This window comes from Camelus bactrianus, chromosome 8 (assembly GCF_048773025.1).
Source record: "Camelus bactrianus isolate YW-2024 breed Bactrian camel chromosome 8, ASM4877302v1, whole genome shotgun sequence".
Lineage (NCBI taxonomy): Eukaryota > Metazoa > Chordata > Mammalia > Artiodactyla > Camelidae > Camelus > Camelus bactrianus.
This window is the reverse complement of record NC_133546.1, coordinates 13,563,270-13,578,236: the sequence shown is the minus strand read 5'-3', so window position 1 is coordinate 13,578,236 and position 14,967 is coordinate 13,563,270. Positions and strand designations below refer to the sequence as shown.

The 14,967-nt window shown below is 42.2% G+C and overlaps 1 protein-coding gene and 1 long non-coding RNA gene across 3 annotated transcripts in view; one reads left to right on the top strand and one right to left on the bottom strand.

Moving 5' to 3' along the window:
• Positions 1-6,202: 6,202 nt before the first annotated feature.
• Positions 6,203-14,967, bottom strand: part of RMND1 (required for meiotic nuclear division 1 homolog) — a 38,499-nt gene continuing 29,734 nt past the window's right edge. Inside the window, exons 11-13 of one of the 2 annotated variants that reach the window (XR_006728588.2) lie at positions 7,362-7,540; positions 6,784-6,900; positions 6,402-6,423 (exon numbers count right to left, since the gene is read on the bottom strand). Coding sequence is in view for 1 of the 2 variants with exons in the window: in XM_010965717.3 (XP_010964019.1) it covers positions 6,382-6,423; positions 6,784-6,900 (159 nt within the window). In the remaining variant the exon portion in view is untranslated. Of the gene's footprint in view, positions 6,424-6,783; positions 6,901-7,361; positions 7,541-14,967 lie in introns of both variants that reach the window. The other variant, XM_010965717.3, reaches the window with a different exon arrangement.
• Positions 10,506-11,703, top strand: LOC141578335 (uncharacterized). The gene is made up of 2 exons (XR_012508532.1): positions 10,506-11,024; positions 11,216-11,703. It is a non-coding gene; the product is annotated as an uncharacterized LOC141578335 (long non-coding RNA).

Sequence of the window (14,967 nt, the reverse complement as noted above, 5' to 3'; positions counted from 1 at the left end):
CCACAGTTCTGTATTTTTCCTGTTGATGGGGGAATTAGGACTGAACCAGAATTCTTGCTGAAGTCAATCTGTAAGTAATTATCCTAGTTAATTAAGTCAGTTTTTTCTCTGAGGGCATCTAGTCAAGCTTCCTCAAGCTTAAATTTGAGAAAACAGGCTCAAAAAAGTTAAGTAAGTAACTGGCCAGGCCCATTCAGTCTTTAGGAAAACAGATTTTTCTGATTTTTGTCTTAAGTAATTTGTGTGCTGTTAGAGATGAGAAAGTTGCCTGGTTATTTTTAAATCTTTTCTAAAGAGTTAATAAAGGGTGGGACTTTTGTCCCTAGTCTTCCAGATTGTATCCTTCTACATGATAGTAGTTATACTTTCAATTTATTTGGCCTACATGTAATGCTTGATGTCTTTTTGAATTTGCAGACCCCTCTTACCGGCACCTCTGTCCCAGTTGATTTTTAGAGGAAACAGAAAATGTACTTATTAAATGAAATTAAACTGCTTTATTGTTAGCACCTTGTGCTGTCTACATACTGACGATGAGATTGTAGTGTGTAACTGTTCCAGTTAGCACATTTCCAGGACCTAAAAGATGTCATAACTAAAAGACAATTAGAGTATGCGTGTAAAGAAAACTATACCGTGCTTTCTGCTGTGAGATTTTCCAGGAAGCTTTGGCTCTAGAAGGATTTGTTCTAAGACTAGTTTTGGCTTACTGGTACGGAAGCGGGGTGAGTCCCTGACATTGGTAGTGTGATGAAGCCAGGATAAATTTCTAAGACCTGCCTTGATTTTTTCTTTTCTTATTAATCCATTAGGCTTTTCTGAGTAATAGTGGGGATACAGTAAATCATCTTACACTTTTGCTATTATGGAGTTAGATAATGGCTGCTTTTTTCTTAGACTGCTTCCCAGTTTCTCTTAGCACCAGGATACCTGACAGGTCCTCTTCTGCCCTAAAGCACTAGTTGTACCTTCTTATGTAATTATTCTTCCTGCTTGATATTTGTCTACCTGTATCTTGTTACCCCCTTCCCCACCGTAAAATCCTTACGGTGACATCCTTTTATATATACTGCTGGTACTCAAATGCTTGTAGAATTGAAGTGAATTCGTAGTTAAAGGACCTAAGATGATAATTTCTCCCATGAGAACTGAATGAAAAAATGTTTATTGTTGTAGAAAACTTCTGGAAATAGGTTGTAGGTGCGGATGGTGTATATGTTAATAACTCTCTATTCCTTTGATGCTCACAGTCCCCTGGGGGAGAAAGAACGCAGTCATATACTTAATACACTGTTCTGCACTGCACGTATGCAAAGTACTGTGGTGGTGTAAATGAAGCTGGTATTAAAACTGAATCTTGAAATGGGTGTTTGAAAGATGAGGCTTGGTTTTGTGATATGTTGGAGGCTTGTGCATTCTCAGCTTTACTCCTTCATTATACATCTGCCTTGAATTGTTTTGTCGTTGGCAAGTTGCCATCATACTTCGCTAAGTTGCCTCTTTCTGAGGCAGGCACATTCTTATTATTTCTCTGGAACTGTGCTGTCCAGTTCAGTAGCTCCTAACCACATGTGGCTTTGTCAGTTAATACCACCCTGGCCGCATGTACTTCAATAGCCACATGGGACCAGAGGCTGCCATAGTGGACAACACAGATGTTACTGAACATCTGTTGTCACAGAAAGTTCTGTTGGACACTGCTGCTCGGGTCCTGTTTTGTTCATCTGTACATTTTCACATTATCTGTAGTGCATTGAGTTAGGAAACAGGATGAGGAAAGTTAATAGCCTCCTGACATTGGGAGTCACAGTGCTTGGTATTTATGAATAGGGGAAAGTGTCGGCTATTACAATGGTTAAGAATACAGGTTTTGGAGTCAGATCTGGGTTGGAGTCATGCTCTGTCCCTTGAGCTGTTTGGCTTTGGCCATGTTAACCTCTGAGCCTCCGTTCTCTTGTTTTGTTCAAATAGGAGTAATATTTATCTCAGAGTTGTGTGAGTATGAGAAGTGTACGTAAAGGGGCACAGTATCTCAGTAAATGATAGGATCATTAATATATTTTAAAAATAATCACTGATTTAAAGTTTTTAGAGTTATCATACAGTCAACTTTTTTTTTTTTTAGTGTCAGTTCTGTGAACTTGAATATAGGTGGTGTACATTTATGTAACCACAGTCAGGATACAGGACAGTGCTGTCACTTGAAAAAACTCCCTCATGCTGTCCTCAGATACTTAACTTCTTCCCACACCTCATCTCTGGCAGCCACTGATTTCTTCTCCATCTCTCTTTTTGTCTAGCACGTCTGTCTAGTGTGTCATAAGTGGAATCGTATATAGTTTTTTGAGACTGGCTTTCAGTCAGCTGAGTTGAGTGAAAGAGTCATAAAAAGTTGTAACATGTTATCAGTAGCACAGCTGACTTTTGAAGACATTAATTTTGAATTAGTATTTCTTAAAAAAAAAAGTCTGAATTTTTGCTTATAGAATTGTGTTTTTCTCGAGGTTTTATGTTTGAAAGTGAAATAAATGATGAAATTTGTAGTGAAAAACTACCTCCCCCAGTTGATGACCACTGTGTGTATGATAGCAACTTGTTTTTATGAAGGTAGTTGCTCATTGGTAGGGGAGGTTCCTGTTCTTAGTTTTATTAAAGGTCTGTAGAGTTGCAGCAGAATCCTGTTTAAAGAGATGACTGTTTAAACACCACTCATTTCTGAAATGTGGTCTGAAGGTGGGAGGTAGGATAGCCAGCTGGCTGGCTGCTTTATCCATGCTTTCCCCAGCATAACACTAAAAGTCTGGCTGCTCCAGAAAATCCCTCAGTGCCAGGAAACCCAGTATCTAAAAGGGCCACGTGAAGAAAATGTGAAGGTTCCAGTTGATCAGATGTCATCAGTGCGCCATCAGACAAGGCGTTTGATACTGGTTTGTTGCCCTCTGTAAGTCTTCATTTGAGTGAGGTGAAGAAGGTCTAGTCCGTGTTTTTTATGTTAGCAGTATTTTAAAAAATTGTTATGGTAAGCACGTTTGCAAGGCTTATGTGTAGAAGCGAAATTTTAAGTTCTCCAGCTTATTTAGCTATTGTGTTCCCCTTTCCTGACTTTTCATATTATCTCTTCTGTAGATTTCTTTGTAGAGCATTTCTATAAGCAGATTAGTCAGCTGTTACCTGCTGCCTTCCTTACAGTGTCAGCGGCATGGAAATAGGGGCCCTTAATGTCTTAGCGCTGCATTGTGGAGCGTAGAGTCGCACGTCATAACTTCTGAGTAAGTACTTGTTGAATTGCATGAAAGAATGACTCTCTGTGAGTAGGTTTTACAGTCCTGCATGCTCTCCAGCCTATTACTATAACAGTCTAAGGGATGTTGAAACATTCTGTTTTTCAAGAAATGTTTAAATCTATGTTTCGTTTCACGTTGTGCAGGAGTGAGTATGTGGACTTTGAGAGTCCTGTTTTGTTAACCCTTTGTGAGGAAGGCTTCCTCCAGGAAAAGGAGTTCGGAAGACCGTAACTCTTAAAAGTGGCAGTGCAGAAGCAGTGGAGAGAGATTGGAGGTATTTGGAGAACTTCCCTCTGCTTCTCATCCACATCCCCTTCTCCTAGCACTCGTCACACACACGCACTTTGTAAAGGCAGGAGGAGAGCATGGAAAGACTGGGTTGGAGAGGGAACTGAGCCGCCTAAGATTGAGTATGTAGTACATTAAATGGAGGTGCTAATGAGTTTTTTAAAATCTGTATCTCTAATTTAGTGAGCATAGGAATTTCTTGGGAGAGTTGTAAAAACCATTCCCCAGCTGCAGCCTTGGTTCTGATTGTGGAACACAGGAGTCACTACCAGTTGTGAACGCCCAGATGTTTGCTGATGCACTTAGTCTGAGGACCATACTTAGGAAAAACTGCTCCAAGTGGCAAAAAAGACAATAATTAAATGATATGATTACATTTTGCCAAAAATAATACTAGAAATAATACTGCCTGGTGTATGCAAAATGTGGAGTTTAAAAGGCCTTTTTGGGCTTGCACGGAAGAGCCAGTTCATTTTAAACAGTGGAAATACTGCTTTATAGTTAAATGAATCTGGATGCAGCACTCACTGACATCTATCTTTGTCTCAGACATGATGTTTCTTAACTAAAGATTCAAAGGGGATCCTGGGGACTTGATTCATTCAGCCTTATCTAGTCTCAGAATCGTGTGGATTTTTTACCCAGATGGATTGTACTAATAACAGTTAACTCATAGCTTTACATGTTAATTCCATTAATCCTCATGGCAACTCTAGGGGGTAGTGTTGTTATTATTAAACCCATTTTACAGATGAAGAAACAGGCCCAGAGAGGTTCTGTGATTTGCCTAACATGATACAAACTAAAGTGGTGTGGAGCAAGGATTCAAATCCAGATTGGTCTTAACCATGTGATAGAAATTTGATACCACTTTAAGGAGTGCTTCTGGAGACACTGGGGAATGTACTTAACTTTTTAGGCTCTCACTATTTTGCTATAATCTCTTGGTCATTTTGTTCTTAGAGAAGTTGTGGTCTTCAAAAACTTTCTTGCTTATATTATACCTAAAATAATTTAAAAAAACTTCTGTAACTTAAGTTGAACCTTTTATCATAAATTTATATACTTGAAAAAGATGTAATTTCTGATACAAGTATTGATATTTTGAGATAAAGGTGTTATGTCTGTCTTGAACATGTCTTAGTGGAATGTAATCCCGTAATAAGTAGATGTCCACCATGATCCATTTAAACAAAAGTGAACAATTGAAGTCTAGCGTTCCTTTTCCCCCCTGAAAAACTGTATTTGTATTACATTTCCCCCACAAAACGTTATCCTAATAAATTTTTATGCTTGAAGGTCTTATTGATTATCCTTTGGTTCTTTGTAGCAATTTGTAAATAAGTTGAAATGTTAAATTTTAATTTGCCATGACTGTAACACACTGACTGCTTGTGTTCTTTTTATTATTAAAATTTTATAATTACACAGTTGACCCAAACAGCAAATTGTACACACTGAAACTTGGAGTAAAATTTTATTGGAAATGGCCCCCCTTAATAGGTGGGGGAAAACATTGTCTCCATTAAAGGAGGCTTCATTGACCAATATTGGAAACTGTCCTCCTTTGGCTTTCTAAATATATTTAAAGATTTTGAAATAGAGTAGACCAAACTAAGATTCAAGATGGGTGAGATGCCATCTGTAGGTTGTGAGATGGGAAAGTGGGAAAGGAACAAGCTTGATTTGCCACCTACAGGTGTGTACACAGGCACAGCAAGTTTATGAAAGTGCTTATATTGAACTTGATCTAGAAGGCAGTTCTCTAACTGTCCATGTCCACGTTCCCTGGAAGGTCCTTGGGTACCTTGGTATAGGTACCTGAGATAGAAGACTGGTACTCAAGAACTCTTGCCGTGTGCTGAAAGACACCAGGACGTGCACCTTCACACTATTCCAGCAAATAAATACATGACTGTCCTCAGTAAGGGTATAGATAAATATGTATTCTCTTGGTAGAATACTACGTAGCAGTTAAACAAAATTTAAAGTGACAGTGTCCCCATTTAAGATAGTAATACTCTGTTCATGGATGTGTATATAATGTATGAAAAAAATAGAACATTTAAATTCATTGTGGAGAGGGTAGTAGGGCCAGGCAAGTTACGCATAAAAATGAGGCAAATAGAGATTTCAAAAATTTTCTTTAAAAAAAAAATCAGTTCAAGATGGTAAGCACATAAATGTTAAAATCTTTGTTCTCGGTATATTTAAGTTTCCCCAAAGTATGTGAGAAACTTTAAAAAAAAGTTCCTCTGTGGGAAGAATATTTTGACTAACTTGGTAAAAGGATAGAAACTACTGATTAATAAAAGGAAAGTGCCCGTAAGCAGTCTGATTCACATTATTCCTCCTAAAATAGATAAGAGTTCATTTTCACCATGAAAGCCTATCATGGTATGTATTTCAGCACACTCCTGTGTGGTTCTCTTAGGGCCGAGACTGGGATTTCTTGGGGAAATGAATCCCAGTCTTGGGTGGGAAATGTTAAGGAGCAGGGTCTGAGATGTAAGCCTTCTAGATTTAATAAGTATCGTTGCCTGGATTTCCCAGATGCCAAGATTATCCAAAACTCTTTGAAATATACAAGGAACATTATCCTTTAAAGTTGTCTGTTAACAGCCCAAATGCCAGGTTCCTCATAATTTTTATTCAAGCAGCAATACATTTAGGAACTGAAAAAGGTCAGTGTAACAATTTCTTGATTTACAAAAAATTAAATACCTATTAAAAAATTTTAACAGGTGAGCATTTATTTTTGATTGTAGAACTTGAATATCTCCTTGCAATGACACTTTTCCTTTGGTCATCACTTGATCAGAAAAAATACTCGTCCCAGCTCAAACATTACCTTATAAATAAAAAATGAGACTTGTTAATTTCACAGCAAATCATTGGTACAAACTAAAATGATTTTTCCAAGACTGATTAGTGAAAAATGGTACCTGAAGTACCATTTGTCCCACATGGCAAGCTGCAGATCTGAGGCACAGGTGCTTGCTGTTGGGCTGTACATTATACATTTGCAGCTAGACCTTTTCTGAACGCCATCCTTAAAAATGTAGAACTTTTCCAAAAATCATATTTGATGCACTTGCAAAATACTATGACAGTCGAAACTTGCCTCACTTCCAAGTAGACTTAGTATTTAGAACAGGGTCATGATCTTTCCTGCTATTATTTTCAAGTCACTTTCATAAGAGTTACCTACCTCTATGGTGATGAGGATGACGATCATCCATTCCAGGCGGAGTGCCCTCTTCTCTGTCAGGTGATTCCGCATAAGGTCTGTTAGCTCCATGCAGTGTTGAAGTTTTTCATTCATTACCTGCATTAGAAAAATGTCAAAGTGTCCTGTGTATTTAAACAAATTCAATTAAGAAATTAACAATTACATGCTTCAGAATTCTAAGTTTGAAATACGTATGCAGTGAAAAACTCCCTTCAATTCTTGCTCCTCAACACTCTCCCCAAAGGTAACCTTCCAGTGTTACCTGTCTCCTTCCTGTGAATCTACCCAGAGACATTTTGTAATGCAGATTTGGCTGCAAAAAATACTTTGCATACTGAAGCTTAGTATTTTGATGGAAGATATAAAAATAAAATTTTTGAGTCCTAGTGTTTCATAGCTGCTCTTGGATGTTTAGCAGTTAATAAAAACAAGCTTGAAATACGATTCTTTTAGCATGGCCTTAAGATGACAAAAACAATGATTATCCTCTACTAAAACTGTTCTGAGTCCCACTGTCAAAAACCGCCAACACAAAACTTGACCTGCTGCACACTCACCACTAGGTGGCACTGCTTTTAACACAGCTGCAGAGTTTCTGCATTCCGATGTCCCACAAGCTGGTTGAGAGAGCTCTTACAAAACACACAATCTTTGAATTTAAGACTTGAATGTGACCAACGGTGAGTTATACTTCTTTAATCTCTCTGTGTCTCACTTTCTTTTTAAATTGCAAAGTCTGGAAACAAATTTTTGAAAACAGTTTTTGGATTCCTCTGGAAAACTCCCAGGGTATACTGAGAGTGCAGATACAGTCAATTTGAGACAAATCATAGACGCGTGTCTGGGGAGTGACAAATGTGCTGTGCACTATATTCACTGTGATTTTGCCCACAGCATTTAGCTGCCTTTCTAATGAGAGCAAACCCATGGGAACCACGCTGATAACATGTTTGCCCACGTTTCCAGGCTTTGTGGTCACCCTGTAGTTTCTAATTTGTATACATGCTTAGAACAGTGCCTCTTTCTTTCCTCTCTTCTCTTCCTATTTCTAATGGCTGCTGGATCTTGGTCTATAAATATGCTCAGCCTTAAACTTGATTCTCTCTTCAAAACGCTGACCCAGCCTTCTTCCATTTTCTTTCAAATCCGACTGAAAAACAGACATTTTCTTCCTCCACTTCCTTAGCACCCAACCTATTCCTTAGCCCTTAGAAGCTGTAGATATCACAACCCTCCTGAAACTTTCAGGTGTCTCCTAATCGCCTTTTCTTGGTTAGATTCTGAAACCTCAGTTTCAAGCATTTGACAACACCTTGAAATGCACACTTCCTTTGGCTTTTTCTCCCCTAGGTACTAAGTTCTACCTGTGACCTCATTCCTTTTGAGTCTTCTCCACTTCTTGCCTGTAGATGACATTTCCAGAGTCCTGATCTTGTCTCTCCTGTCCCCTAGCTCTGCACCCTCCCTGAATGCTCTGCCCACTCTGGTTTGTGTGCACGCTTCCTGAACTTAAGTCATTTCCGTCCCACCATCACTGCTTCCGTGATACACAGGTGCCAATTGTACTAGTATTTAAATTCCAAAAGACTTAACTTAGAAATGTTTATTTTAAAAGGAAACTATCATTGCCAAAATGAAAAACCAGTATGACATGAAACAGTGTTGGCTACACAAAGCTGAGCCTGATGCCTGGTGAGACTGGGAGACCGCACACATTAGAGGGCCGGCCAAGAGCCACTAAAGCCACACGAAGCGTGTTTTCTCGCCACTGAAAAGAAATGTTATTTGCTTCAACGCTTCAGTGTTATTTCAGGATCCATGTGTTACCTAAGTTCATCTCCTGTACAAGTGTATATGTATCCCACATTTTGGGAAAGACTGATTTAAACTACTATTTTTCGATACGTCCCAAATATAAATGTTTAACCCTAATTTTTCCTCTGCCTGAATTTCTAACTGCTTATAAAACATCTTACTGGTTTCCTACCAGCACCTTCAATTTAGTATTTCTCAAACTACTGTTGACACCTGTTCAAGTCTATCCCTCTTTCCAGGTCCCCTAGCTCAAATCAGTTCACACTATCTTCTCAGTCACACAACAAGGAAACTTTTGATCTCTAATCTGCACTCCTGGACCCCGGCACTTCAGTTATCCTTGCTGCAGGAGTCTGGGCTCTGTTCTCTCCTTACCATTTCTGAATATACCTGGTAGGCCTTCATCACCTATCTGCTACCTCTTAAAACGGGTCTGTTTGGCTTTTTTTAAAGGTGGTGATGGTTTCATTTTTTTTTTTTTTGCACTGACACCAGAGTCCTCATCCTGAACTCTACAAATATTGACCATGTCACTTCCTTGCTCAAAAGCCTAGAACATCCTACCACTGCCTTCTTGATAATGCGAAACAATCCGATCATTTAGTCCAATCACACTTTGGTTGGTGGCATCCTCTTCAACCTGTGTGAAACCTTCTTGACCCCCTGCTCCTTCCTCTGTGCCCCCACCGCCCTGTTGTTCAGTACTTACTTTGTTCGGCCTGACAGTCACCTGCTGTCTGCCCAGCACCCTTCCCTCCTGCCTCCTTTCTTTTGGGGAGTTAATCTTCCATCACAACCACATGATGCTGCCAATCATGGTATCAATACCCACCTGACACCAACCCCTAACCCCTCACCCCTCCACCGAAAAACCTGAGGGCAGACGGGGTCGCTACAAGACCCAGGCTTGGCCAACCATGAACCCAGCTGCCTTATCACAGGGCTGGTCAAAGCGTGGACACATGTCCCAATCCTTTGAAGTTGCTAGGCAGAGTGAAATGTAAGCTTGGACAGTCCCTCTTCCCACCACCCCTTTCTCCCCATCTCAGAGACAATGCCACTGAGAAGGAAAGAATGTGGCCAGACTGGCATAGAAGATGCTGAGGAGAGACACAGTCCTGCTGACCTGTCTGGCTCTGGGCAACAGGCATCCCCTGTTCCCACACTCCCTCTCTGTTTTTCTCGGTCACGTGAGCCAGTACATGGTGACAAATCAGCAAGATCACCCCAACTGTCCTGCGATGTGCGAGCAGGAGAGCCCCACCTAACACAGGCTCCCTATTTCATGAGCTCCAGGGTCAGGCATGTTTCTTGCACACAGGTGAGGGAGCAGGAAACAGGCGGGGTCACAGAGCTGGTAAACGTGCAGGAGGCTGTAACCAGGCAGGTGCCGGGAAGAAAAGTGGGGGTGCTGAGAGAGAGGATTTCAAGCAGAGGAAACAGCACGGAGGCAGGTAGAGCTAGACAGCGAAAGCCCTGGAAGTGCCTGGAAGAGAGGCTACAAGGGTAAGTTCGTAGCAAATTGTGAGAGGAGTAACGGTCCCCCCCAGAGATATTCACAGTCTAATCCTGGGACCCGAGAACAGTACACGGCAAAGGGGAATTAAGACTGTACGAGAATGAAGGTTGTTCAGTCAGCTGATCTTAAGGTAAGAGAAGAATCCCAGATGATCTGGGCCGGCCCAGAGCAATCACAAGGGTCCTTAAAGGTAGAAATGGCTTGGCAGAAGATCTCGGAGTGATGCGACGTGATGCCTTTGAGGGGTGGAAGAAGGGACTGTGAGCCAAGGGAAGCGGGAGGCCTCTGGGGGCTGGACAGCCAAGGAAACGGGTTCTGCCCAGAGCCTCCGGGAAGGAACGCAGCCCTGCCAACACCCCGTCAGACTTCTGACCGGCAGAACTGTAAAGTGATACATTTATGTTAAGTCAGTTTGTGGTAATTTGTTACAGCAGCAAGAGAAACGAGAATACACGGTGCTCTGATGCTGGAATCTTCTTCTGCAGGTAAGGGAGTCAGTCCTCTGTTCAGTCTTCAAATATTTGTTCAATATTTACAAGACTGTGCTGGGCAGAGGAGATGGACCAGTGAATAAGACAGATGAGTCTCTGCCTTCAGCTCCGGGGTCCAGTCTCGAGGCTGGGAGACAGTGAAGAAGGTATGAGAACAGCCCCGGGAGAGCCGGGGCCAGGGCAGTGGGGACGCCCGTCAGCAGGCCGGCGCTGGAGGCGGGGTCAGCCCTGTCCCTCCCTGTTCCACCAGCCCAGGGTCTGTCATAGAGATTTTCAGTATCTATTTGGCAACAAATGAATGACACTTAGGAGAAAATGAAAGACTGACTGGATGTGGAGGATGAAGGAGGAAGAGGAAACCAAGATGAGTTTCAAGTTTCTGCTTAACTGACCAGGTGGGTGAGGCTACGGGGTGGTGCCGTTAGGCGAGATGGGCAAGGGTTGATGTTTTCTGGGAGAATACAGTGAGTTTCACTTCAAAATCTTAACCACTGGTTAATTCTACAAGGATTGAGCACGTACTCTCTGTTAGACCTTTGCCAGTGCTAGTAGGAAGAAAATAATCCTGTTTTCTGATCTCACGCAGCCTAGGTTCTAGTGGGGAGTGACACACGTCATTAATTCTACAAAGGATGCTGTGGATCTGTCCGTGTGGAAGATCTGTGAGATTTGGTAGGAAACCAGAAACACCTGGAAGGCAAACGGGAGGCTGAGGTGAGACATACCATTTGAAAATTACCAGGAAAAGGTGGGAGTAGAAGTCGTGAAGATGAACAAGATTACTCACGGGGAGAGAGGAACCACCGAGAGAACCTGGTAGGACACCAACCTGAGAAGACGGAGCGAGGGACCCCCTGCGACCTGGCTTCTGTCCCTGCGACACACCTGTCACTGCTCTCTGCTCTTCAGTGGTCTCTCAAGTACCAAAGGAAATGACTACCTCCATCCTCAACATTCTGGATTGATTTTCAGCACATCTCACACCTAATCACCCCTGCTTTTCCCAAGATTCTTTCTTCTAGGAAACAAAACAAAACGAACAAAAAAATAAAACAAGGGAACAATGTTCTTCTAGCACAACCGCTGCTCTTTCTTTGTGCTGCATGTCTTCTTGTGAGACTGGAAAGCTTGCTGAAGGCCAGGACAGGCTCTTTTCTTTTTGTATTATCTACAGTGTGAGCATCGTGTTGAGCACCATCAGGGAGGCTAAATTCTTTTAACGCCTCCTAAAGAATCTTCACATAATCCAATTAGTCTTAACTGCCTTTGGGATGCGAAAATACTCTTGAGAGGTGTCGTTTGGGAACTTGTAGGTATGCTTCACACCTCGTGTGGAAGATTTAAGAAAGAAGAGAGGTCTCAGAGTAAGGCTGGGGAGCGAAATGAAGAACAGTGAGTTGTCATGACTGAATTCAGCCAAGTAGCCGACAGTGGTAGAGAGAACGGCCCCTCTGACATCAGGAGGACACGTTCAATGGAATGTGAGGAGAGTTCCACAAGGGTGGCAGGTGCCAAAGAAATTCCGAAAGCATAAATTCTGACTGTTACATAAGCAGCTTTCAGAAACAATGTGTCCAAATTTGTTACATAAAATGTAGTTCAAACCCAGGCTGCGGTCATGTTTCCAGGCGGTCACCTCCTAGAGGTCTCCCGCCATACCCTCCCCTTGGGCCCAGGAGCCGAATCATCCCTCAGTCTCTGGTGAACTCATCATATATTCAGGGGGAAAGCCGCTTCTGCCACTTTTGCTGCTGTGTTTTAAGGAAGGAGGCGGGAATCTCATGAGTGTAGTTCCAATTTCATGTAAATCCCTTTTCCCCCAATACCTGCTACTTCTACTTTTAGCTACCTTGCCCTAGTTCCTAACATAGAATCTAGTAAGGATGTGGCAGAAGTGTGTAATTTATAACGATAATTTAAATGAAACTTGAATTTTAGCTCCTAAAGAAAAATTAAAGTGGATTTCCAGAGTCTGTTGGCACCACAGGCTGAACGTTTGTGTCCCCCTCCTCAAATTCTTATGTTGAAGTCCTAACCCCCAGTGTGATGGTATTTGCAGATGAGGCCTTTGGGAGGTGACTAGGTTTAGATGATGTCTGAATTAGTGTCCTCGTAAGAGGGAGAGGCACCAGAGTGCGTGTGTGCTCTCTCTCCCTGCTTTGTGAGCACATGGGGAGACGGTGGCTGTGTGCAGGCCAGGAGGAGGGCCCCCACCAGGAACGGCAGGTGCACGTGTAATCAGATCACTTCGATGCAGAGTGGACTGCTGCCTCTGAGGAACACGTACAAAGCTCTCCAGCAGCACAGATACAACCCGTGCCAAGTTTAAACAGACCTTTATTTTTATTCTTCAGGACACTACCTGAATTTTCCACCTGTTTACAGGACTGATAAGTGCAATGTATGTGTTCTCCCAGGGACTCAGTTACATAGAGTTCACATAAGATTAAAAAAAAAAAAGCCACAGAATTGACTTGTTCCAGGACTCTTGCAGTTTCGAGACTGAGCAGACCCTGCCCACCTGCTCCCTGGGTTGCAGAATCAACTTCCCAACTGGGCCCAAAGGAAGCCTCTCCACTGGGAGGGGCACTGTCCCCGGAGAGCCCCACGGTGCCCTCCTGGCATGCTCCCTCCCCGCTTTAGCCGAGTGAAGACAGGCAGTGCTTTCTCTGGGTTCCCCTTCCTGCCTGGCGCTATGATTCTCGTCCCGCGAGTTGATGATTTCACTGCACTTCCATGTTCGTTATCGATCCCTGTTTTGACATTTCTCATCCTCAGCCGTGACTTTCGTGTCGAATGTACTAAGTTCTTGAAGAATCTTTCTGTCTTTATACTTCTCCTCCTGGACCACACACAGTGTATTTCCTGCTCAAACCACCTTCACCCTTGGTGACTGTGACCTTGTTCTCTTCTCCTGTACTCCTGTCCACGAGGGACATGTGAAGGACATCATGGGCAACAAAATCAAAGGATACTGTGATGTGAGGAAGGACACAGGATTTGGGAGGGAGGAGATGGGGAGGATGCCCAAGCCCAAACTTGCCCAGCAGCTGGTTTATCTTGGTTATTGCTCAGCCACTGTCACTGACTTAAGTCAGCACAACAGGCTGGCTATCAGAAGAGGTCTGCATCTGCTTGGCCTCATCTCAACCATCATGGTTCCTTGAGAGGTCTTCATCCCAAGAGAAAAAGGAGAGCCATCCAAGAGCTGTTAACTTTGGACTGCTTTCAAGCCTGTCCCCAGTAAGTCAGGCTGCCTCAGCCAGGCTGATGCTTCTGCTTAATGTCCTTAAAGAATTCTCACAAGAGGCTTTCTTTTGAAATTAACTTTGTTGAGTCATAATTTACATACAGTAAAGCACATTTGTTTCCACTCTAAGTATAAAATGTGAAGACTTTTGACAAAAATATACCCATATAAGTACCAGTCACAACCTTTCTTTTTTTCAAAATTTTATTTATTTTTTTTAACAGAGGTACTGGGGATTGAACCCAGGACCTCGTGCATGCTAAGCATGCACTCCACCACTGAGCTATACTCTCCCCACCCAGCCACAACGTTTCTATCGCCTCAAATTCCCTCGTGCCTCTTTGGAATCTACTGCCCTACCCCCACCTCCCCAAGCCCTAGGGAATCCCTGATCTATTTTCTATAACCACAGATCAGATTTCACTTTCTAGAGTTTCCTATTAACAGCATGTATTCTTTTGTGTCTAGATTTTTTTTGACTCTGTTATTCATCCGTGTTGTTGCATGGATTGGTAATTAATTATTTCTACTGCTGGGCAGTATTCCACTGTATGGAGATCCCTCAGTTTGTCTGCCCATTCTCCTACTGATGGACATTCGACTGCTTTTCTTTTGGCTATTAAGAATAAAGCTGCTATGAACATCTGTGTACAAATTAATCTGAGGACATATGTTTTCATTTCTCATGAGTACTTAGGAGAGGAACTGGTGGATCATTTAGTAACACACGACTAAATTTATAAGAAACTGGCCAGGCTGTTTCTGCAAAGTGGTTGTACCATCAATTTCTATTCCCACAAGTAATGTACGAAAGTTCCAGCTGCTCCACATCCTTCCTAACACTTGGTATCGTCACTCTTTCTAACCTTAGCCATTTTAATGAGTGTGCAGTGATATCGCATTGTGCTGTTAATTTGCACTTCTCTGATAAGCCATAATGTTGCACATCTTTTTGTGCTCATTTGGCCACTCACCTATTTTGTGAAGTGTCAGCTCAAATCTTTTGCCCATTAAAAAAACTGGGTTGTCTTTTTACTTCTGAGTGGAAGTTCTTTGTGTGCTCTGGACAAGTCCTTTGTCAGGTTGTA